General features: G+C 42.3%; 2 protein-coding genes across 5 annotated transcripts; one reads left to right on the forward strand and one right to left on the reverse strand.

Annotated features, from left to right (window-relative positions):
- Positions 1–2,628: 2,628 nt before the first annotated feature.
- Positions 2,629–7,151, forward strand: abraa (actin binding Rho activating protein a). Its single transcript, XM_077529592.1, has 2 exons — positions 2,629–3,347; positions 5,274–7,151. Exons 1-2 carry the CDS (start codon positions 2,775–2,777, stop codon positions 5,709–5,711), a joined length of 1,011 nt encoding a protein of 336 aa, XP_077385718.1. The 5' UTR covers positions 2,629–2,774; the 3' UTR covers positions 5,712–7,151.
- Positions 7,152–7,727: 576 nt separating this feature from the next.
- rims4 (regulating synaptic membrane exocytosis 4) lies at positions 7,728–24,022 on the reverse strand. Of its 4 annotated transcripts, XM_077529597.1 has the most exons (8): positions 22,056–22,222; positions 20,575–20,710; positions 19,541–20,288; positions 16,862–17,006; positions 13,220–13,332; positions 12,525–12,626; positions 11,880–12,019; positions 7,728–11,458 (listed from the first exon to the last, which is right to left on the reverse strand). In XM_077529597.1, the coding sequence occupies exons 3-8, from the start codon at positions 19,635–19,637 to the stop codon at positions 11,249–11,251; spliced, it is 807 nt and encodes a 268-aa protein (XP_077385723.1). In that variant the 5' UTR covers positions 19,638–20,288; positions 20,575–20,710; positions 22,056–22,222; the 3' UTR covers positions 7,728–11,248. The 4 variants fall into 4 exon arrangements, with proteins under 4 accessions (XP_077385723.1, XP_077385720.1, XP_077385721.1 ...); XM_077529594.1 differs by lacking the exons at positions 19,541–20,288; positions 22,056–22,222 and adding an exon at positions 23,716–24,022; XM_077529595.1 differs by lacking the exon at positions 19,541–20,288 and having other exon boundaries at positions 22,056–22,240.
- Between the last annotated feature and the right edge of the window lie 59 nt (positions 24,023–24,081).

A 24,081-nucleotide genomic window follows, 5' to 3' on the forward strand; every position in this document is an offset into this window, starting at 1 on the left:
TCTGTTTTCATCACTTGTTTACTCAACCGTAAGTCGCTGTATGAGATTATTGAGAGTGGATGCACATTTGAGAATTGGACCTGAAATACATATTGAACCCTCCACAATATTGGGAAAATGTGAATTACATTTGGCCAAAATGCAGGTAACATGTACGTGTGTGTATTTCGTGGACGTGCAGCATATGTGAAAAAGAGGCACAGAGAGAGAAATCAAGTCTGATCAACGGGTTCAACCAAAGTGGAAAAAAAAAAGCACCGCGTGTGATAAGTAGCAGTGGTCTGAAAAAGAAAAAAAAGAGTATACAGGACTGTCTGAGAAGATGAGAATATTGTCATAAAGTCCATTATTTTCTGTAAGGCAATGACATAAGCAAAAATGCCGTCCATTCTGGATTCACAAATCAACTGAAATATTGCAAGCCTTTTATTGTTTTAATATTGCTGATTATGGCATTTTGTTTTGACTTGGTCTAAGGAAATATTCAAATATTTTGAGGTAAGATATTTGAGTTTTCTTAAACTGTCAGCCATAATCGGCAATATTAAAATAAAAGGCTTGCAATATTTTGATTGATTTGTAATGAATCCAGAATGGATGACATTTTTGCTTATTTAATTGCAATACAGAAAATAATGGACTTTATCACAATATTCTCATTTTCTGAGACAGTCCTGTAGTGTGACTAAAAAAAATAAAAAATAAAAAGATGTGCAGTGATGATTGACAACAAGCTATACAAAAGCCTAAAAGGAAAAAAAAAAGACAAACAAGGTGTAACAGGAGTTATCATACTTGACGTCAGGGCTGGACTGGCACAAAAAACAAAAAAAATCAGACTTGGCCTTTTGCCTGAGGCCCACTGCTAATGTTTAAATGATGATGTTTCTATTTGCTATCTATATTGGAACTGGATTTAAGCGGCTGGTCTCTGAATTGTGGGCCAGCCTCAAACGTAAGAAAATAATCAGGGATAAAAAGCACTGCGTCGGCCTCAAAAGAGTTTGTTCCACTGGGCAGATCCTGCTTAAGTCCACATGAAGATACAAAAACAAGAGCACACACTGTATACACGCACACGCACACACTTGTTGTGGGTGTCTATTCTGGGGTACACGGTGAGAGGTGCATGAGCAAAAACTATTTCTGGCATCAGACAGGCAAGGAGCATACGGATGGAAAGCGGATCTGGCTCGGACCCAGTTGGACGTTGCACAAATGAAGAGGAAGCGACACTTCCACTTCCAAGCCAAAACGCACACACCAGCACAAGCAACAACAACAGGACAAGTCCCAATCTTAGCAGAATATCTTGCTTTTGTCATGGAAAAACAATTCATTCATCAAGGGAAAAAAAATTATATATTACATTTGCAGATATTATGAGATTAGTTTGCATTTTGTTAATTTTGTACATTTAGAAGATTAGAGTTTACAAAGTACACTTTGCAATATTGTACCATAGGGATGGAACGATATCCAAACATCACGATACGATATTATGACGATATGAAGCTCACGATATGGATCATTATCACAATATTCAATATTGCAGGGAAGTTAGCGAAACTTTGAAAAGGTCACAATATTGTAAAAAAAAAAAAAAAAGCACTATATTGCGCTTTTGTACATAACAGCAATGCATATAAACCACCTACAATCTCTAATATGATATGTATATATATATATATATTAAATATATGATATCCATATAAGCCAAGTTGCGCATGAAGTCTGCGCATGCGCGAGGGAACAAACGAGGCTACCCGATCGATTTGAATGGCGGCGATGAGAGTGGTGACAATGTTTCCTTAAGTGTCCACTTGAAAGCTTGCAAGTCAACTTCCCGATGTCAGCAAAGCACATGCGATGCATCTTCCTAAAAAAACAGCAACTTCGCAGCCGTTGAAACGTTTCTATCAGAGCCGATTCATTTTCATGACCGTTTGGTAGTTTGGCCGACCCACAATGCACCACGCCGCTACCCATAATGCACCTTGAATTCGAGATGCGCGCTTCACTTATCCTCATACAGCCAAATCAAAACTGTTATATCGTCAACATGCATTCATAGTTTCACAGACGGCACACACATTCTCTCTCAAAAACACACACACACACATTTTGTGTATTGGCGTGTGAGGTCATCTAAAAATGACTCCCACCTGTCAACTGGATCCCGCTGAGACAAATTCTACCACTGAGCCATGCTTGTGTGTGTGCGTGTGTTCTTTTTTTTGTTTTGTTCCATGCTGGGGCCAATATTTTGGGATTTCACAGAGTTGTGGGGCCCAGCCGCCGTCCTGGTGGGGACATTTTGGTGGTCCCCACAAGTTTAGACCTCGTTTTAAGGGTCAAGACTTGGGTTGAGCTTTCAATGAAGTTACGGTGGAGGTTGGGCGAAGGAATGAGGGTAGGCAGCCATTTTGGACGGTTGAGGTTAGGGAAAGGCAACGATGCCAATGAGATGGCCCCGCAAAGATAGAACAGTGAGGATGTGTGTGTTTGTGTGTGTACAGAGAGCAGATTTCACATCTCATCTTCCCGCTGTGATGAGCCCCCACCCACACCACCCACACCACCCACACCCCCGCCCATCGCCGAGTTCTATTTCAAGGGCGAGCGAGCGAGCGAGCGAGCGACAATTCCGAAGGCTCGCAGACGCTCCCGAGAAGATCCGCAAGCTGACCCCAAAGGATCATCAGGCCTTAGCGGCGGATATTTTGCCACATCCTCCCGACCGAGTGGGCTCGGGCGGCGTCCCTCCTGGAACCATGACGGAGCCCCCCGCGCTCAAGCGCGCCGTGCGCAAAATCCGATGCGCCGCCACGGTGGCCGGCCTGGCCAAGAGTTGGCAGGGTTGGGCCAAAGATCACGCCGACCAGCAGGACGCCGCGCCCGCCGGATGGGTGCCCGGCGACTCCGCGGACCACAGAGACGCCGCCGAGCGCCGCCGTGCGGTCAAAGTTGCGAAACCCAAGGAAACGGCCTCGAGTGACGCCGGCGCCATCCGGAGCGTTTCCATCTCCAAAAGCGTTCAACCCAAACTCAGCGAGTGCGGCGCTGATCTGGTCAACGCCATCCGCGGGAAGATGGAGTCGGGTCCCGAGGAAAGCGAGCCCTTCCTGGGCAACGAGTCGCCCACGCGCCGGCGCCACATGAGGGGAGGCGGTGGCATCATCCGCCACAAGAAGTTGATGCTGCAGGAGAGGAAAATGAGCTCCCGGAGCAGCAGCCTGGACACGGAGGACAGCGGCTTGGGGGACGAGGTGGCGGCCGGAGACGGCGCCGACGCCAAGGCGGAGACGGCGGACGTTCAGTGGCAAGAAGTCAGAGGCAGGCCCAAGGTAGCGCTAAAATAACACAAATTCTTTTCAAATGGGATGTTATGGCCGCCGAATGTCGTAGCACGTTGTGGCATTCCATTCTAGCGTTACGTCGGAACGTTACATGACGTTACAATGTTATGTTGTTGGCTTTCGTTGTAGCGTGACATCATAATGCGGCCATATACATGACGGAAATGTGAACCTAACTTAACAGCCTCGTTGTCCGACGTCACACCGCGTCATCGTCTTCTGATTGGTTACGATTCCAAACAATGATCGCACGTGTTTCCAGCTATATTCAGCACGAGCACAACATTGATTTGTTGGGTTTCTTGTGAAGGGTGTAAACATTTCTGCACCAAACGCCACAGTCGCTCTGACGTCTCTTGGAGAAATCCAACCCCGAGCATGCAGGCGAGGCGTCTTGTCCTATAAAAGGCAAACCGAGCTGCCTGCCCGCTGGCCCCTTCACAGTCTCCAACAGCTGTAAAAAAAAAAAGAAAAAGAAAAACACACGAACTGGAACAGCAAAATGTAAATAAAGCTGGAGGACGACGTGTTCTCCAGCTTGACCTTCAGTTGCAGCAGGAGGTCAAATCCGCCTGAAGGTTTGAGTGACTGCTGACAGCTGATTGAAAGAAGACCGTCAGAAAGACGACACAAGCAAAAAACGTAAACTTTCAATCACTAACGGCAAAAACAGACAACCTCAAGCTCCTTTTCATACAGAACAAACTCATGAGAGTCAATGTTGGGGATACGAGGTCACAATTATCCCCGTTTGACATTCCGTTCTGTGGACGAACCACCCAACACCCAAAGTATCATTTTGGAGACTTTCCAAAGCAAGAGAAGGACGCAGTTGCTAGCAATGGAAAGTTCCCCAAGTCACGAAGGCACAGATTGTACTGTGAGAAAGCTTACCCCTAAAAATGTTCAATTTATCCCCATGTGAGGTTCCGTTCAAGATTTCCAACAGCAAACATCTGTGGACGGCAGAAACGTCGCAATCCTGGAATGTCGTAGAAAAATGCTGTTTTGCTACCTAATTATGCCAAAGTATATCTTGACTTCTTCTATGTATGTCTGACCTTACATTTGACAGTGAAGCGCAGAAACGGCCTCAATCCCAAATCGGACACTTTCCAACGTGCAGGTAGTACTAATGGAAAGGTCACTCCGATGTATGAGTGCTTCGAAGTCAAATCCATCCCTGCAAGTCCTTCAAGTTCAAGAGTCACTGGTCATGATTTGCAGACAACAAACTGTTGCTTCTACACTTCCCGTTTTCATAAGAGAACACGGGTGGTACTATTAAGAAGCTCACCGTCACCGAGGTTGGGAAAGGAAGATAGATCCTGGCATTCAACAGTTTGTGGCTTGCAGAAACAGCTAAAATCTCCGTTTGCATAATTGCTGATGCCGTTAGAGAGCAAGGGTGGCACCGTTGAAGAATTCACCCCTACAAATGTTGGGATAGAAAGATAGATCCTTGCATTTAAGACTCGATGGCAGGGCCAGAGTCCTGCAGGTTTCATATGGTTCAGGAGGAGGATCAAGGATCAGGACTGGGCAAGCCTGATCTATCTGTGAGTTACAGAAAGAGCCAAAATCCACAGTCGGACACTTGCCAAAGTTGGAGAAAGAGCCGAGTGGCACTGTTGGAACGTTCACCTTTAAGAATGCGGATTTAGACGGTAAATTCATCCCTCGTATCACCTTCCGTTCAAGACTTTTCTTTTGTAGAACGCAGACTTTTGAAGTTGCTGGAATCTCAGTTTGGATCATTCGCGATGTTGTTAAGAGAATATGCGATATTGTTGAAAAGCTCACGACGACAATTGTTGGGCTCAAAGTATAAGCTGGTCCGCCAGACAACCAATTTGGATATTTCGCTACGCTCGCTGTCTGATGATCATCACGATGATATTATCTCCCCTTCAGATTAAGATGGCCACCATGGGTGACATAAAGAGTCGCTGGCAGCAGTGGTCCGAGGAGCACACGGAAGGCCAGAGACTCAACCCCTTCAGCGAGGACTTTGACTACGACTACGCCATGAGCCTGCGCCTGCGCAAGGGCGACAGCGGCTACGGACGCCCCAAAGAGGGCTCCAAGACCGCCGAGCGGGGCGACCGCGCTCACAGGCACATCCGCAGGGAGATGGAGGAGATGGTGTGGATCATCCGAGACATGGGCTTCCAGGACCGCCGGGGACGGAGCGCCGTCACCTTCGGCCGCCTCTTCGACCGCTACGTGAAGATCTCGGACAAGGTGGTCGGCATCCTGCTGCGCTGCCGCAAGCACAACATGCTCCACTTCGAGGGCGAAATGTTGTGGAAAGGACAAGACGACCACGTGGTCATCACCGTGACCGACTGACGGGAACGCCTCGGAGCAGACGGGGAGCGACGCGACGCGACGCGGCGCTGGGGCTGTGGACGCCATGACACTTGGACCAGTTGGAAAACTCACACTTGTCAATGTTGGTGTCGAGCAGGGTTCCCCAATTGACCTCACCGTGGCAGAACCCTCCCAAATGCACCGGTCGAGGTGAGCTCAAGTGCATTCACAGTCATGGAAAAGTTGTCAAACCTTCCTTGTGATTTCTCAGTGAGATATTTTCACGACACCAATATTTATCTTCGAAGCAAACAAAGGGGGCAGTACATTTTTTAGTGAATGCAATTTTGCCTGCCCCAAAACAAAAGCAAATACACATCACTGTCTGCTGCAGCAGAAGTCAAGAAAAGACAGTCGCCTCACTCACTTCCACTGATTGTTGGCAAAACGCAACTTTTTGGACATTATTCCCGTCAAGCAGGGTAAGAATCAATCCATATTACCTCATAGTTTCAATGTTTTGTTGGCATTTATAGTAAATAGTAAGTCAACAAACGCGTGGACGGTTAGCTACCCGCAGCTATCGTTAGCCTTTGGCTAAAAACAACAATGGAGAACATGACTTTAGTGGAGACGTAGTAGTTTCTGCTCATTTTGCAGATGGTCGTGTGTGCAAAGTTTGTCCTGTTGGCATTTAGAGTAAATTAGTAAGTCAACAAACGCGTGGACGGTTAGCTACCCGCAGCTATCGTTAGCCTTTGGCTAAAAACAACAATGGAGAACATTACCTTAGTGCAGATGAAGTAGTTTGTAGTCATTTTGGAGGGATTCGACTCTTCATCACACACTTGATCTTGATCCAGCGCAGACATTTTTCGTAGTTGTTTGAGGGTTTAGGGAAGGGAATAGGCCTAAACCGGACAGTGTCTGTCTTAAACAAGCCGTGACTACCACAGGACGCCGGTTAATGGCTATCACTCTTCCACAAGCCGTGACTACAGCGTTTAAACATTTTGATGGATTGTTTTTATCGGCTTTGGATAAGCACGCAATACACCACCGGGAGCTCGAGTGCTTTTGTTTGTCCGCAGCGAAACGCACGTGCCGTCGCAGCACACATGACGTCGTGCGTCTTGATTGGTTTGCTAGGTCATGCGGGAGTGCGTTACTCTAAGGTCAATTCCGGTCGTCGGGGCCCCGAATTGGGTTATTTCACCTACCGACACACCTGATACTAAAGATCAGGCTCGTTACCGGGCATCCCGATGAGCTGATTTTATGAATCAGGTGTGCTAGTGGGCGGAAACATCAAAAACCTGCAAGACTCGGGTCCCTGAGGAGCCGAATTGGGAACTCTGAGTTTTACGAAACGTAATCCGTTACAACACCACAATTCCTAGTTTGGACATTTATGGAACTCAGAGAGGGTTTTGGTTTGTACACTTGGAAATATAATTTGAATAAAAACATTTTTCTTGATATGTTTTTTTCCCCATTGTACTTTATTTAATCCAAGTCACAAAATGTGGTCATGTGCATCCAAACAATCATAAACAAGTTGAAAGGAAATGACTTTTGTTAGGAATCATATTCAATAAATTTGATGCTTATGATCTTTTTTTTTTTTTTTTTTACATTTTCATTGATGTTAGTCCTCAGGGCAACATGTCCGCCGTGCGTGTAAGGCCTCCGCTTAACGTATTAGCGCTAAAATCAAGCATAGCAGAGCAGACCTCCGCCAAGGCCTCGACTTTGACATTCGCGTGAACTTTTTAAGGTTTTGCCCTTTTGGGAAAAAGGAAAAAGAAGAGGACATCATCAAAACAGGAAGTTGACGTGCTCCACGATGCTTGGCGGAGGTAACAATCACCATCAGTGCCATCAAATGTTCTTCTTGTTATGACTTCAAAACACAGTTGTTTTTCTGTTGTCGCTACGCTAGCCGCTAACAGCTAAACATCGGGTGACTTTGGAGTAATAATAATTACAAAGTATATTAAATTGTCTGTAAACGGGTTCTCTCAAAATGTTTTGGCACAAAAAAAAACACAAAAATTCCTTAGACCTTTTATTAAATATATTAAATATTTATACAATAACATCTACATCTTTTGTATTTATTTCTTTTAATATTTTTTGCATTGTTAAAAAAAAAGCAGTGATTCCATATGCTAATAGGATGATGATAATCCAGGCTATAGGCTAGCATGTTAGCATGGGGCGGATGTTAAATTTCTTCCAAAAACTGCCCTGATGACGGCAGCTTTGGGATTTTATTGCTTCGCACAATGTAGCTTATGATTTGTTGTGTACAAATAATATAATAATAATAATAATAATAATAATAATAATAATTTCCCTGCAGTGCTGCTACTGGCAAACCTGAGGCCAAAACTTAATTTGAACAAAATCCTGAAATCAAATCCTTTTGGGGCAATTACAAACTTCTGCTTGTTTGACTCATAAAAAGTCAAACATAAAAACAATAAATAATAATAATTACAAACAAATATGCTACATCGTGCTTTGTCCCTTAGCTTAGCCTCGCCGTGCTAACTGCGCATTTGACCGCATGCCGATGCTAGTGGCTAACGCTACGAGCTAGCATTCCCGTGTCCCACGGCTAAATCCTTTGGCTAACAATCGTAAATATTTACACCATGTGAAGAATCCTAAAGTGCCAAAAATGAAATACCCCCGGCTTCCTCTCATCACAAACTAATGTGAAGCTAGCGTGAAGCTAACGGCTAACTGAGGAAATGCAACGGAAGTTGCAGCGGCTGTTACGTGATGCTACCTTGCGATGAAGTGAAGGAAGACACTTGCTGGTCAAAGTTGGCACGTTTAGCGACGGTTAGCGGTTGACCTAAATAAATCAAAACAAAGTAGAAGTGGAAGACGACGTGTACAATTATGCTACAAGACTTTCTGACAAGCTGAGAAAGAAACAAAAGACGCGCGTGGAAGGAATATTCTGGGACACATTTCACGCCATCGATGTCACGAGCGCACCGAACGTTAGCTAATGATTTGTCAGTTTCATTTTTTTGTAAACATTCATTTTTATTTCTGTAAGTTTACTTCATACTTTTGGAAATCATTTTTTCAATTTTTACTTTTGTCAAATTTATTTCATTTGTTTTACTTTTTTTTTTTTTCGGTCATTTTCCTTTGACTTAAATAAACTTGATTAATTGGTTTTTAATTTAGTTTTGACCTTTGTAAACATTTATTTACTTTTGTTTTGTTTTGTTTTTCATTTTGTAAATATGAATTTAGTTAGTTTTGTAAATTGATTTTTCTTTGCAAGGTAAATTACTTTTGATAATGATTACTTTTTTTTTTTACTTTTATCTTGCTTTGGTACATTTTTATTTTATGTCCGTATTGTAAACATATATTTTTTTTAAATATACATTCATTTTTACATTTAAGTTTGCTGTACAATTTTCCATGAGTTTTAATATTTTAGACGTACTTTTGTGCACTTGTTTTTACTCTCATTCATTTGCTTTTCAATTTGTAAATTTTCAAATTAATTCAATTTGTTTTGTGTTTTTAACATTCTAATTTATTACTTCTGAAAATATAATTAGTTTTTTTCTTTATTTTGTTTTTTAAAAGTGTTTTTCTTTTGTTATTTTCTGTTTTTATTTTAATTTTTTTTTTTTTGCTTTTGTAAATTATTTTGTATAGTTTGGTAAATGCTTTTTCTTACATAATATAAAATGTGTATATTTTTTGCTTCAAGTTACATCTCGTCTTCACGTGTAATATTCCTTTCACTATTCCTGTCAATGGTGGTCCAATACAAACGTTACATTCAAATATTTCCCGGTCACAATTACGACTGGTCAAAAAAGAAAAAAGAAAAAAGAAAAAAGAAATTCAATTGTGGAGAACAAGCAGCTCACATGAACACATTCCTAAAAAGCTAACAAGGTTCTCAAAGTGGGATTTGTTCAATTTTCACAACTTTGGGACAGTTGAAAGTGCAAACATGACGACATATCTTCACGTACTAAACGGATACTTGACTCATTGAGCCATTTTTAGCAGTAAAACGTCCAGATTTTGTCTCTAATTAATGCGGTAACTTCATTATTTTCCATGTACAATGAATAACCTTCAAAAAGTCATTTGTTCTACTCGCTATTACACAGAATTACTTGGTGTAAAAATGTATTAATTGTACATGAACAGTAATGAAGTTATCAAATTCATCCTGGACAGAATATGAACTTTTCACTGATGAAAATTGTTCAATGAGTCGCGGATCCCTTTCAGGTTAAAATTCCCGATAGCGTTTCGCAGTTTTAGATATGCATTTTTTGCTACTGAAATGTGTAACTTACTTAAATAACAATTGTTTTGTTTGTTTACGTTTGTTGTTATGGCCCACGATATTTTGTGATTGTTAAATTGTGGAGCCCCCACAATTTAATGGCCACAAAAATACAACCAAAAAAAAAAAAAGTGTAAATTGGGTTTCTTGAGTTTTATGACTTTTGTGAATTAGAGTTTTGCTTTTGTGAATTATAAATTGTTTTTGTATGGAGCCACAACAATGACAATAAGATTTGGTATTGGGAAAAAAATGGTCATTGTGGAAAAAGTTGCATTGACATTGAAACAAGTTTTGGGATTGTAAATTGAAAAATAAAATACAGACATTAAACAAACCCCGCCCCCGCATAAAAACACTACCCAGAAGTTGAAAGTGAAAAAAACAAAAAGAGAAAAGTGAAACTGAAAAAAGTGAGTATAAAAAAAAAAATCTGCAGATTGGCATCATAATACCAAAAAATATGCTTAAAGGGATACTTCACTTATTTAGCCCATTATAGCAATACAAAGTTCACATTAGTCTGATTTTTCACATACAATTAATAGTTAAAAAAAAAAAAATTGCCACTTGTTGTCGACTGAAAATGACATCACGTGCGCTCAGGTAACCACCAATCACAGCTCACCTGTTTTCTAGGTTTGGTCATGTGACATTCACAAGCTGTGTTGTGATTGGCTACCTGAGAACATGGTGATGTCATTTCCAGTTGACTGCAAGTTGAAAAAGTGATTTTAAAGGTACAAATTGTACATGAAAACTATTGAAAATATTACATTTATTATAGACAAAATATTAACGTTTGACTGCCAAAAATGGCTAAATAAGTAAAGTAGAGTTTTTTTAATGTCTGTATTTTGTTTTTCAATACAAGCTTTCACAATCGTTGTTTTAATGTCAATGCAGCTTTTTCCACAATGACAATTTTTTTTTGGAGGATTTTTTTCTGTTAGGATGTGGGACCCTTGGAAAAAAATATCCCACTGGACCCTCTGGAAAATGTTTGAGAAGCCGGAAAGAAAAACCAAAACCAAAAAAAAAAAGAGGTGGACGAGAGCGTTTTGACGTCTGCTGAGCCTGCAGCGTCGAGTTGGTCCGGACCGGAGGGCAGCAGCATCCTCCACAAAGTGGTCCCAAAAAACAAAGAAAAAGAAAAACGGGAGGACAGGAAGTGTCCAAGAGTCCAAAAGTGGGCGGCACGGGAGCGGAGCGAGGGTTCCCATCCCGAGCGTCAGGCGGGCCCCACGGCGCTCTCCAGCGACATCTGCGAGGAGTGTCGCAGGAGGGGGCCGCCGCCGGTGGGCTCCACCGTGGACGAGGTCGGGAAGAGCTTGTACCAGCCGATCACCATGCGGCTCAGGTCCAGCTCCTCCAACAGGATGCGGGCCACCCCCATGAAGCACTTGCGCCCCATTCGACCGTAGTTGCCCCAAACGATCAGCTGCGGCGGCGGCGGCGGCAAAAAAAGAAACGAAAGCAGCCACAACAGTTACATTCCTCCATCAAAACAGACATCAACATCTGTTTTGCGTTGAGCGCAAATAACGTCTCAAGCTGACAACAATCCATCCACGCTACTCACAAGCTCTTTGAAATTAGAGAGCGATTCATCATTAATATGAATCATTCATTTTGGTACTGAGCTGAAAAGATGAAAGTCACTTGCTGAGTTTGTTGAAAAGCAAAAGTTCAAGATTGACTGAAATCAGACACGAGCTCGTACAATTGCAGAAATGTCAGTGCTGTATTTTGAAATATTGCGCACAACTAATGCACAAAATAATCATCGTCATCATAATAATAAAGAATCATCCCTAAGGCTAAGCGGCAAATGTGATGAAATGAGGCAATGAATCTGGTACCTGGACCACCTTCCCCTGGGGGCTCTCAGAGAAGACCAGCACTTGGTTGTAAAGCGGGTCCAGAGACTTTCGGGCCGACTTGGTTTTCTTCTTGGCCACGCACGTTCCGTTCTCCAGCAGGTACACTTTGATGTAGGCCGCTAATAGAAAAGAAAATCATACAAATACAAACACGCATGTCCAAAAAAGTACGAGAACGCACACAAATAATCTCGGGGGGAAAAAAATAATAAGAAATGGCAATTTACAAATTATCACAATTACAATATTGATTATTTCAATTCAATTAATTATTTATTTATTGAATTAAGTACAATGATATATGTAACTGAAAATAATTCATTGTAATTTTAAATTTTTTTGCATTTTATTAATGTTTATTAATTAATCAGTTACATTTAAATTTAATTTAATTACTTTAATTGCTTTAATCATGGAACAAAATGACAATTTCCAAAATATGACGACAGAGATTCTGCAGGAAAGTGAAAGTTGCTCTTTTGTCTTTTTCATTTTTTTGGTGCCATTTATCCTTTTTGGCCCGGTCCTGTTTTTGTTCTTATGCAACATTCCACATTACGCAACGGCAGCGATGTCATCGTTTGCGGTTACACAATTCAACCTGTGTTGCGTCCGGGGAATTACCGGGTGGCCCCTTGGAGCCCATTTTCATGGTGAGCCCTCGAGCCTGGACCACGTCCACCTCCAGACCGCCGTTCCTCTCCATCAGGCCGATCTCCACGTCACCTGAACACGCCGCAGAGAAGAATGTCAACAATCGCACTCAATTTGGATGATTGCCCCAAAAAATATGTTGAGAAAAGGAGGCTTCAAAAATGATGACGAATCAAACCGTTGAAAACTCGACCTGCTCAAACGTCAAATCTTCTTACCAGGAGCTCGCAAATAATCTGGAACGCCAGCTGGAATCCCACCCGGCTTTTTGCACGCTGTGACAACGAGGCACTCGAAAGTGGTGATTGGCTGTCAAGGCTTTTGTTCGTCATTCATAATTCCTCAATGTCGATTTGAACTGAAGTGAATCAAAAGCAAAAAATCCAAATTGAATCCAACTGAAATCTCTTGTCAGTGGAAATGGAATCGACTGAGGACATTTGAATCGATATGCAGCCCGATAAATGAGACCGTCGCCAGGCTGCCTATTCTGGGCCGTGTGGCGGTTACATCATACCGGACCGGACTGGAGCCGGTTCTGTCGCTGCTGCTCAGCCAAGGACGGCGAGCGTCCGCCAGGGAAGCAAAGCGACCCACTTACGAGCGTCCCGACGACTCCCGCGTTGCCGGTCACACGCTAACAACACGCTAAGTGCGAAACTCACCCATGGACGTCATGGCCAGCGTCTGCCGGCCCACAAACTGGGCCGGTCCCATCCCGTCCAGGAAGTCGCTGAACTGCGCGTCAGAGGCCAGACACATGCCGCTGTAGTTGAGGCTACGGAAACCAAACACAAAAAACACAAAGTCAGACATTTGCGGACGTTTAGCCGGCAAATGTTTGCCATGGACGAGAGAAAGCAAAGGAAGAAGCAGCATTTGGACCGGCGCTTTAATTAAGTGCAGAGCGTCTTGGCAGTCGTTAGTGAATAATTTACTGTCTCGGTGCAACAAAATCACTTAGCCAAGATGAGTCGTTTATGCGATGCTTTTAATATTTTACGTTTGTCAAGTGTGCTCGTTTAGGAGCAAAACGCAAGCCAGCTGGAATCGGAGCGTACAGTAACAAGACGGCAAAAGCAAAATGAGGCATTTCCTGCGTCTTGTCAGGCATGACATCTTGACACCTTTTTTGTGGGTCTCCTCATGCCGCAAATATCTCCCGTTGCTGAAGTCAAACTGCATCCAGGGGAAGAATGTTCAAGAAAACAAACAATGAACGAGATCGCACATCATCCACTTCCAACCAAAATGGCTGACTTCCTGTGTCTTTTTTGGGAGACTTTTTTGTGGGTCTTCTCATCACAGATTTGTCCACCAAATATCAAGTTGCCAAGTCAAACTACATCCAGCGGCTGAATTTTCAAAGATCATTAATGACCTCTGGAAAACAACAAAAATGTCCTCTTCAAACCAAAATGGCTGACTTCCTGTGTTATTTGGGCTTCTTGAGACTTTTTTTTCTTTCTTTTTTTTAACTCATTGTGTAGCAGCCATTTTGACCGAAGCAAGCCCCTTTGCTGTTTTACTGGATTTTGACTGATTTTGCAAGGGCCACAAAATATTCTGTTCTATTGCTTAAAAAAAAAAAAGCATGGACCTACCAAAAGAAAGATTTGAGTCTCTTCTTTAATCAGAAAAAAAAAAGTATATTTGTATGTGTTTCCGTTCTGCATGAGAATATAGCAAAGTTTCATCATTATTTTCCATTCCAGGTGAAAACAATGGCAGAGAAAACTTGTTGCAACATGGCCCTGGTTGACCTCTTATACTCTGCTGCCACCTGCTGGCCGTTTTTTGTAATAACTACCATTCTCTTCATGTCAGAAACCGTATCAAAGCCTTCTATATGCTCAAACTCTAGCATAAAAAAATGATTTTTGGGAGTGAAGGACAAAGTATTAAAAAAAAAAAAAGAGTATTGATATGTTTTGAGGTTTTTAATAGTCTACTCATGACAGAGATGTCAACCAAATTTCATGTTGCTAAGTGAAGCTGCATTTTCATAATTGATCCATTTTGTGTACGGCTGTGAAATTTGGTTAAAAGCGTTAGGACGAGTTCCCCTTTGAAAGATCTGTCAAAAATCAACAAAATGAATATAAAATTTATCATTTCAAAATAAACTGCCTGTTCCTGCATCACTTTTTTTTTTTTTTTTTTTTCTGTACTCATGATGAACACGCCTGCCAAATTTATAGGCTGCAAAAAGTGCAAAGTGAATATTTGAAAGAGGATTCGACGCACATTTGAAGAGTTCACATTTGTCAAGAGCAGCCAGCTTGAATGAGGTCAGACCATATTATAGTTCTATATGTGTATTAATAATGCAATAAGTCCATCAAGATGAGCGAGTGAGAGGATATTACAGCTTGAGATGGCAACGGCGCCGCTTGCGGGGATTACGCTGGGAAAATATCACGCACATCCAAGCTCATACTTGATCCACTTTTCACGATTATTGTTATTTGTTGTAAATATGAGGTTATGTGACATATCCAGTTATCTTGTAAAATGTCTGAAGTCCTCTTGTTTATGTTTCATAAATCAATCAATGCTGTTTCTCCTAAGTACGATCTCCATTTTTGGATACTGTCAAATGTTATTGGATGGGATGGTGAGAAACATTTCTGCCGAAAGACGAGCGGCAGGCGGGAAACAAACAAACAAACAAACAAACAAACAAACAAACAAACATCACAGGACGCTTCCAAGATGACAAAAACGTTTGACGTCGATCGTCAAGAAAAGTTTGCCAAGTGCTGACCGAAGTGCTGGAAAACGCCGGCGGAGGCCAAGCGCCGTTTTTCCCGTCTGCGCACGAGACGAGAAACATTTTGCGCAGCAGCAATCAGTAAAATTGCGCTCTGACATCAAAAGGCACAAGATGTCAATCTCGGCAGAATAGCGTCGACTCTCACTGATAGCAGCAAAAGCAATAAAATAAAAATATTCACAATTAACCACATTCACATTGTTATTGAAGAAGAAGAGAGAAAAAAAAAGGAAATATTCAGATTTTATTTGGGGGTTTTCTTTGAAGGAATATTATTATTATTTTTTTATACTATTGAATACTTGTTTCTGTGAGGGGAGGCAAGAAATATTTTTATGGAATTTTTTTTTTTTTGGGGAAAAGAGTATTTGGTTATTTATTTATTTATTTAAGTTTGAACATCACATTTTTTTCCCAAGAAAAAAAGATGTTTCTTTGAGGAAATATTTGCATATTTTCAGAAAAAAAGGCACCTTTTCATAAGGGAAAAGTTCATATTTTGTATAAAAAAATAAAATAAAATAAAAAGTCATAACGTCACAAGTTTATAATCTGTATTTAAAAAAAAAATAAAAATCACAACATCATAAGAACAATGTTTTTTTGGGTTTTTTTTACAGCGGAAGAAATACATATTTATTTGAAGAAATGTTCTTAAAAAATAAAATCCTTATTACCATACAATACAAACAAGGGAATGTTTTTAGGTTTTTTTTGGGTGGTCAATTTTTTGGTTAAAAAATCAAAATCCTAAACCCACAAGAGAATTTTTTTCCAAGACAAAAATATGTTTCTTTGAGGGAAAAACAGAAAAAAAGAAAAAAGGTTTGACTGTTCGGATCCCAATTTGAAATCGGCTTGTCTGGCCTGCCAAATGTTTCCTGCATTCCAATGCCATTGGCTCCTGGCATCTCTCATTAGCCAATCAGCCGCCGGCCATCCCTTGGGTGCCGCCCACCCGCGTCTCTTGTGGCCCTTTGATGTTTTTTTGCTGCACTTTTGGAGCCAAAAGCGCCTTATAGTCCTAAATAGAAACCCAACGAGCGCGTGTGTGCGCGTGTGTGCGTGCGATGCAATCATCCTCTGCTGATTTTGCAAACGTTACATAACTGCACAATTTCATTGCCAGGTTGGCAACAACTCGCGTGTGCGTGTTTGTGTGTCGTACTCGCCTGATGATGTCATAAGCCTCCCGTCAACGCTACCTCGACACAGATTGGGATGAGGAGGAGGGATTATTATTATTATCATTATTATTATTAGAGCTATAACATGAGGTGGGATGCCACCTGCTTAAAACCTTTTGGAAAAAAATAAAAAATAATTGACAAATCTAAATATAAAACATATTATTAAATATATATGTATTTTTATATTTATTATAATTCTATATATTATAATGAATATATAGATAAATATCGACTATATTTATCGAAATAGTTATGTATCTAATTCTAAATATATATATTCTAAGAATTGCAATGATATGCATCTGTATTTTGACGGTGTTCTTTTTGTGCGCGTGACTCACTTTCCCTCGGAGCCGTAACTGTTGATGCTGTCGTCGATGGACTCGTGGCTGGCCTGCCGCGGCGGCCGACTGGGCATCTCCACCGCCAGGCCCGTCTCCGTGCTCCTCTGGATGGCGCCCTTCAGCTTGCGCCCGTCCGTGTCCACTACAAGAGACAACAAAACATTGCAAATCCAATGCTTGGAAAGGCGTGAAAATGAGAACATTTTCAATGGATTTCTTTGGGAAGGAAGATGGCCGACCGGCGGTAGAAGTGACGTCATCTGGTGGCAGCCAATCAAAAAGCTGAATGGCTTCCCCACTCCGCCCGGAAGGCGACGCGAGGTTCGAGTGTGAATATCGTCAGACATTTTGAAATTTGGTCTCACTTTTAGTCCAGTTTCAATCATGCTTGTTAGTTTGGATCAGACTTGGTCAACCACCAAACATTTTTAGTTGCTCAACTTTCACTCGACTATAAATCGAGTCGATGTTTAGTTCAAGAAAAACATCATTTTTTCGTCTGGTTTTAGTCTCCGAAAACTCAAATTAAATGTATTTCACACAACATCGTTACACTACATCAACAAGTGGCTATTGTGACGCTCATGCTAAGCTAGTCAGTTAGCCAGCAATCAACACTACGAGGTACAACTCTCCTTTATTGATTCAACAAAAATGTGATATAAAATAAAAAAATATATCTGAAAAAAACTCAAATAAAAAGTACTCTGAATGAAAACAACCCTGACACGCTCGTATACGCACACACATCGGATATTAGAGTGTTTTAAAATCTTGTTTGACTGGCTGACCTTGAAAAACATTTTTTATGCCGCCGTAAATCATTTTTCCAGTCCAAGCTGACACAAAACGGATGAAAAATCAAAACAGACGATAACACAGCAACACTTCATCTTGTTGCTGCTACATGAGGAAACTGGACAAATACAAACGCGCACGCGCACGCGCAGGCGCACGCGCACGCGCAGGACACCTTGCTTGCTGTCGTCGCGTGCGCGCGCGTGCGCGTGCGTGTTTGTCGTCTGGCTCGTCATGAAGTGAAGATGCGTGTGCGTCATGTGACCTTGTTTTTAGGACGCCCAAGTCTCCTTCTCATGGCTCACGCATACACAAAGTCACACCAACTCGCTTGTTGTAAATAATGGATGGAGTTCCGTGTGCGGATTGGTCGCCACATACGGCACAAAAGAAAAGAAAAGAAAAGAAAAGAAAAGAACATTCCGTCCATTTTTTGTACGAGACAAAACAAAAATGTTTTTTGTGACGATGACGAGGACAGGAGGGGGGGGGGGGGGGGGGGGCGTTATTCGACCCAAAACAGTCAGGAGTTAAAAAATGGAGGAGGAAAAGAGGAAAGGAGGTCTGCTCCACTGGGAGGAGGAGGAGGAAGAAGAGGAGGAAGAGGAAGAGGCGGGCATGATGAAGCACGTGATCTCCAGCAGGTGCAAAAAAAGGACATTTGGGAAACAAGATGGCCGCCCGCCGCTAAACCTCATCACAGGAAATGAACGTTTCCAACGACAAGCATTTCAGCGACAGTTTGACAATCCCGCCGCAACGCTGCTGCTAACAAAAACAGCAGCACCCGTCGAGGCAACATGCGCATTGACGAGCTGGGGGGGAAAAATAAATCAATCATTCAACGACCTCCAACGACGGCAGCCAAACACGTGACATCGTCGCGCGTGTGATCAAGCGGACGACGCAAAAAGCTCGCGTCAAATTCACGAGTCCAAATTTGTCGGCTGCATGACGTCACTTCCGACACGCACACACTTACATATATATTTATTTGATATTTGGCTTTTTTAAAAAGTGGTCAATTTGCGAGTTTACGCGCCAATTTTGCGACTTTATAAAGTGGCAAATTTGTGAGTTTTTTTTTCCTCACAAATTTTGCAACTTCATAAAGTGCTAAATTTGTGATTTTTTTTCCTGGCAAATAAGTTGGGAGTTTTTTTTTTCTTGGAATATTACCCCCCCCCCTCAAAAAAAATTTTTTATACGTGGCCCTTAAATTGTCTTCTGCAACTTTATAAACTGGCAAATTTACGAGTTTTTTTTTTCTCATAAATTTTGCGACTATAACGTTTTTTTCTGGCAAATACGTGGCAAATTTGCCACTTTATAAAGGGGTAAATTTGAGAGTTTTTTGTTAAATACTACCCCCTCTGAAAAAAATCGTCTTTTGCAATTATATAAATTGGCAAATTTGCGAGTTCTTTTTCTGGCAAATTTGCCACTTTATAAAGTGGCAAATTTGCAAGTATTTTTTTTTAAATATTACACCCCTCTGAAAAAAAAATATGTGGCCCTTATACGGCGTGGTCTTTTGAGACTTTATAAATTGGCAAAATTTCGACTTTTTTTCTGGCAAATAAGTGGCAAATTTGCGAGTTTTGTTTTTTTTCTCGCAAATTTTAAACGTGACACTTATACACCGTTGTCTTTCGAGAGTTTATAAATTGGCAAATATGTGATTTTTTTTTTTCTCGGAATACTACACCCCACTGAAATTTTTTTTTTTTTAGACGTGGCCCTTATCCGCCGCCGTATGGCCGAATTCTAACAAAGTGTCTTTAGGGTTATGAACGGAATGAGCGCATCTGCAAAGGAGCCGACTCGCTCACGCTCACGCTCGCACGCTCACGCTCACGCACGCGCTCGCTCACGCACCTCCGTCGTCCTCGTCGAAGGAGTTCATGCAGGGGAAGTAGACGGCGAGCGCCTCGAAGGACGCCGACAGGCTGATGCGGCTCTGCGAGCGCTCCATGTAGAGGCCGGCGCCGCCGCCGCCGGCGCCGGCGCCGCCCCCGCCCGCCGCCGGGCCCGGGTGGGCCGGCTTGGCCAAGCGCGGCTGCTGGGCATTCTTCACGCGGAGTACGGCGCGCGGCGTCTTGCACGGCGGTCGTCGGCTGCCCCCGGCGGCGGCAGACCCCCCAAGCCAGCCGGGAAAGGCGAGTCACACGCCGGGAAGATGCTGGCGGCGCGACGACGACGACCAGACGGAGGACGAAGAAGAAGAAGACGAGGAGGAGGAGGAGGAGGAGGAGGAGGAGGAGGAGGCTTTTGTTCCGTGCTCCCGGGTCCCAAAAGTGGGATTTGATTTGACGCCGTCTTAGGAGCGCTTGTGGAGCTGCGCGGATGGCGCTCCGCTAAGCATCGTCACTGGCGGTGGCGGGGGCGGGGAAACCAGAAACTTATTTGCGCCGGAAGAGACGATGGCGGCGGCGGCGGCGATGTCGCCTCCTGCAGGGCTCGGATGCTCGTCCGCTATCTGTCAGCTCACTTGAGAGGAGGAAGAGGAGGAGGAGGAGGAGGCGAGTCTGGCAGGAATGAAGGAGAGCAGGGCAGGGAAGAGAGGAGAGGAAAGGAGAGGAGCCAGCCAATCACAGGCAGGGAAAGGGGAAGGGGGCGTGGCTGGCTAGAGGAGAAACCATCAGGCACAATCATGGGGGGGAAGCAAATGGAATAAACGCTTTTTGTTTTATGCTTACATTTTTTTTTAAATATTTTGTTTTTTTTAGGAAATCAAAATGAGGACAAAAAACAATTCATAAAATTAAATGAAATTAATTTAAAACATTTATAATCTTATGTGAAAATTCGATTTTGAGGGATTAAAAAAAATAGCGGTAGCTTTTCAAGATAAAATGATGAATTATTTAAGGGAAAGTCAAGTCAAAACTTGTCAACCAATCGCGGCTTACCTGTTTTCTGGGTGTGGTCATGTGACCTTTGCGAGCTGAAAGCGCCGGGCACTTGTGATGTCATTTTCAGTCGACAGCCAGATGCAAAATGGCCGTCCCCCTGAGAAGGATCAGATTCGGTTGCTTCATTCATATTCTGTAAACACAAAATTACTCAGAATGTTATTTTTAGAAGATATGATTGTAAGAACCTTTTGATTTAAAAAGTTCATACTACTCCAAATATGATGTTGCTTTTGCTCCACACACAAAAAGTCCTTCTGTTAACGTTGCTAATGAGCAAACATCAACAGATGACGAGCCAAAGAAAAGAAGGCGTGGCCAAGGTCACCACGGCAACGTGTCACAATCAGCTGCCGACGGGACGGAAGCAGATGCTCATTTTTCTATTTCAAGCATCTGCGGCCGTTTTTCGACTTCACCAAAACGGCACCGGCGACCAATAAGCATGTCCAACGTTAAGCTCCTCCTACCTCATAAAAAAATGATAATCATCATTAGTTTCCATGATTTGCTGACGTCTCTGCAAGACATCCGACACGCCGTGTGAACGTCTGATGAAGAATCTCACAAGTTCAGCTCATTTTGCAGATCAAAAATGTTATGTAACAATATGGCCGTCATGATGGATGACCAGGTAGCTGTGGAGCGTGCGTGCGTGCGTGCGTGCGTGCGTGCGTGTTCCAACTGAGGCAACCTTCCAGCTTCAAAGATGACCACAAAATGAGCTAACCACTTCATTATTATTAGACAGTCACAATTAGCTAAACTAGCCAAGCTAGGAACTGCTCAAGGATTGTTTGCTAAATGCCGCTTGACCGATAACCATAACAATATATTCATTTTAGTATATCCAATCAAATGCTGACGGGGCTTTCTTGTGTTTTTTTATTTATTGTTTTTCTCTGGAGGAGTTTTGGTGTGCTCCTTCAAGGTTTTTTTTTTTCCTGAAATAAAATTTCCACAAATATGGAGGCCACTTGTCACATTCCTACTAAAAGTAGTTAGTTAGCCAACAAGGGAGATAAGCAGCAAATTGGTCAATGAGTTTAAGATGCCAACCAGCTACATAGTTAAGCATCTGACCAGCGAAAGAGATCACGCGCCAATTAGCTAACAAGCCAATTATCCACTCAGTGAAGCAGTCTTACTGTCTTAAAAAAAAAAAAAAAAAAAAAGTAACCTGACCTGCAAACGAACTACGCAGCTAACTAGCTGACAAAATAATCAGTTGGCTAACCAACCAATCGGCTAACAAGCAAACCAGTCGACTTCTCAACTGGACTCAAAAGAAACAGCTAACAAGATGTCAGCTAACTAGCCAACAAGCCAAAATGTCAATAATTTAAAAAAAGAAAAGAAATGGGTCGCTTCTTTTTGGGACACTTCAGCCTAGTTTTTTTTTTTTTTTTTTTTTGTGAAAGTGGGCCGAGGCGAGGCCTCAGACTTCAATTTGTTCTGAAAGTAGAGCGGCCACTCACAATTATCTGATCTTCATCACGTTCTGCCGCCACCTTCGTCTTCCTCTTCGGCCTTTTCAACAATCCATTCAGAACAACCGCAGGCGCGCTTAGCTTAGCTTAGCTTAGCTTAGCTTAGTTTAGCATATTTCCGCTTACTGTTCTAACTTCCTTACTGACAGGATTAGCGCCACAATTTAGCTTTTTAGTCCCTCAATCAGTCAGTTAGTTAATTAGACAATTACTGTTTACTCAATGAGTCAATCAGTCAGAAGGGTAACCAGTTGGTTAGCTGGTGACTCAGTCGGGTTATTCGTCATTTCAACTGTAAGTTGGTTAGTTATTTGGTCATTAGGTCTATTATCTGTCTATCAGTCTGTCAATCCCAGTTAGTTAGTTAGTAGAGACTTCCTTACTGACAGGATTAGTGCCACCATATATATATATATATATATTTATTTTTTTTATTTTTTTGCAGGGGTTTGCTATTGCCAGCAAAGAAGTGTTTTATTGGCGTTTTCTACTTGTCATGATTTCCTATGGGATCAACAATTATTGAAGAATTGAGGTTTCCACCCTTGATTGATTATCGACTGCCTTTTGTCAAGCGCCTCTTTGGAGTTGAAAATAAATCAACTATCGATCGGTTGGTTAGTGCATACTGTTAACTGACGCACTTCCCCTTGCTATGAACTAAGAGGAAGTGCGTCAGCATTTGGATAAATACGAAACATGGCGGAAAAAATAATGGTTTCTTGTTATGACATCATCAGGAGTTGGTTAGTCTGTTTCTCGCGTGGTCAGTTAGTCTCTGGTAAGACCGGTAGGTCTTTCCATCAGTTAGTCCTTCGCCGCGTAGATTGGAAATTGATTAGTCAGCGAGTCGTCAGTTCATAATTGGAAATTGTGGTCAGTTGGGGAGACGGTCAGAAAGTTAGCCAGTCATTTATTTAGTCAGTCAGTGAGTATCTCAGTTAGTAAGTAAGTCGGTTATCTAGTGGCTCAATTGGTAAGTTGTAAGTTGGTTAATTATTTGGTCATTAGCTCAATTGTCTGTCTATCAGTCTGTCAATCCCAGTTAGTTAGTTAGTTAGTTAGTTATCTAGTGGGTCAGTTGGTGAGTTTGTTAGTCCCTAAGTCATTCAGTTAATTAGACAATTACTGTTCACTCAATGAGTCAGTCAGAAAGGTAGCCAGTTAGTTAGCTGGTGAGTCAATTAGTCGGCTTATTAATCATTTAGACTGTAAGTTGGTTAGTTATTTGGTTATTAGGTCAATTGTCTATTAGTCGTCAATCCCAGTTAGTTAGTTAGTCAGGAAGCCACTCCATCATTTAAGCCAATCAATGAGTTAATCAGTGGGTTAGTCGATTAGTGAGTCAGTCCGTGATTTGAGTAGTCAGTCAGAACGTCAACATTTTATTGGTCAGTCAGTCAGTTAGTCAGTTTTTCGGTGAGTTTTAGTCTTAGAAAAGCTCAATTTTTGTGTTTGTCTTGTTTTTCTGTTTTGCGTGAAAGGTCGAATTGCAGTGTATCATAAAAAAAAATATATATATAAAATGAAATGTCTATGTTAACGTGAAACAAGAGGCCGCGTGTCGACTACGATGTCCGTCTGTCGTCCTCAGCAGTCAGTCGGTTTGTTGCAAGCGCAAAAGAACAACTGGATTGATTTTCGTCACCTGTGAGTGATGACGCGTCACAACAGGTCGATGACAAACGCCGGCGGAAGGCGGAAGACGGAAGAAGGAAGATGGAAGACGGAAGACGGAAGACGCAAGACGACTTCCCGTGTTCGTCATCCAGCGACACGTCAGCAAGAGCGACCCTCACTTCGATTGGATGCTTGTGGAGTTGGATGTCGGGTCAAGTTCAAAGGGTCCACAATGACCGCCAAACTTGCTTCTTAACCGGGAACCAAGTCACAAATCCAAGTCGAGTTGCACCTCAAATTGGAGGTCTTGTTGACAGCTTTCCATATCTACTTTTACTTTGGCGAGATGTTGTCAAATGATTGCCTGTTATTACCCCCCCCCCCCCCCCAAAAA

This window comes from Festucalex cinctus, chromosome 8 (genome assembly GCF_051991245.1).
Source record: "Festucalex cinctus isolate MCC-2025b chromosome 8, RoL_Fcin_1.0, whole genome shotgun sequence".
NCBI lineage: Eukaryota > Metazoa > Chordata > Actinopteri > Syngnathiformes > Syngnathidae > Festucalex > Festucalex cinctus.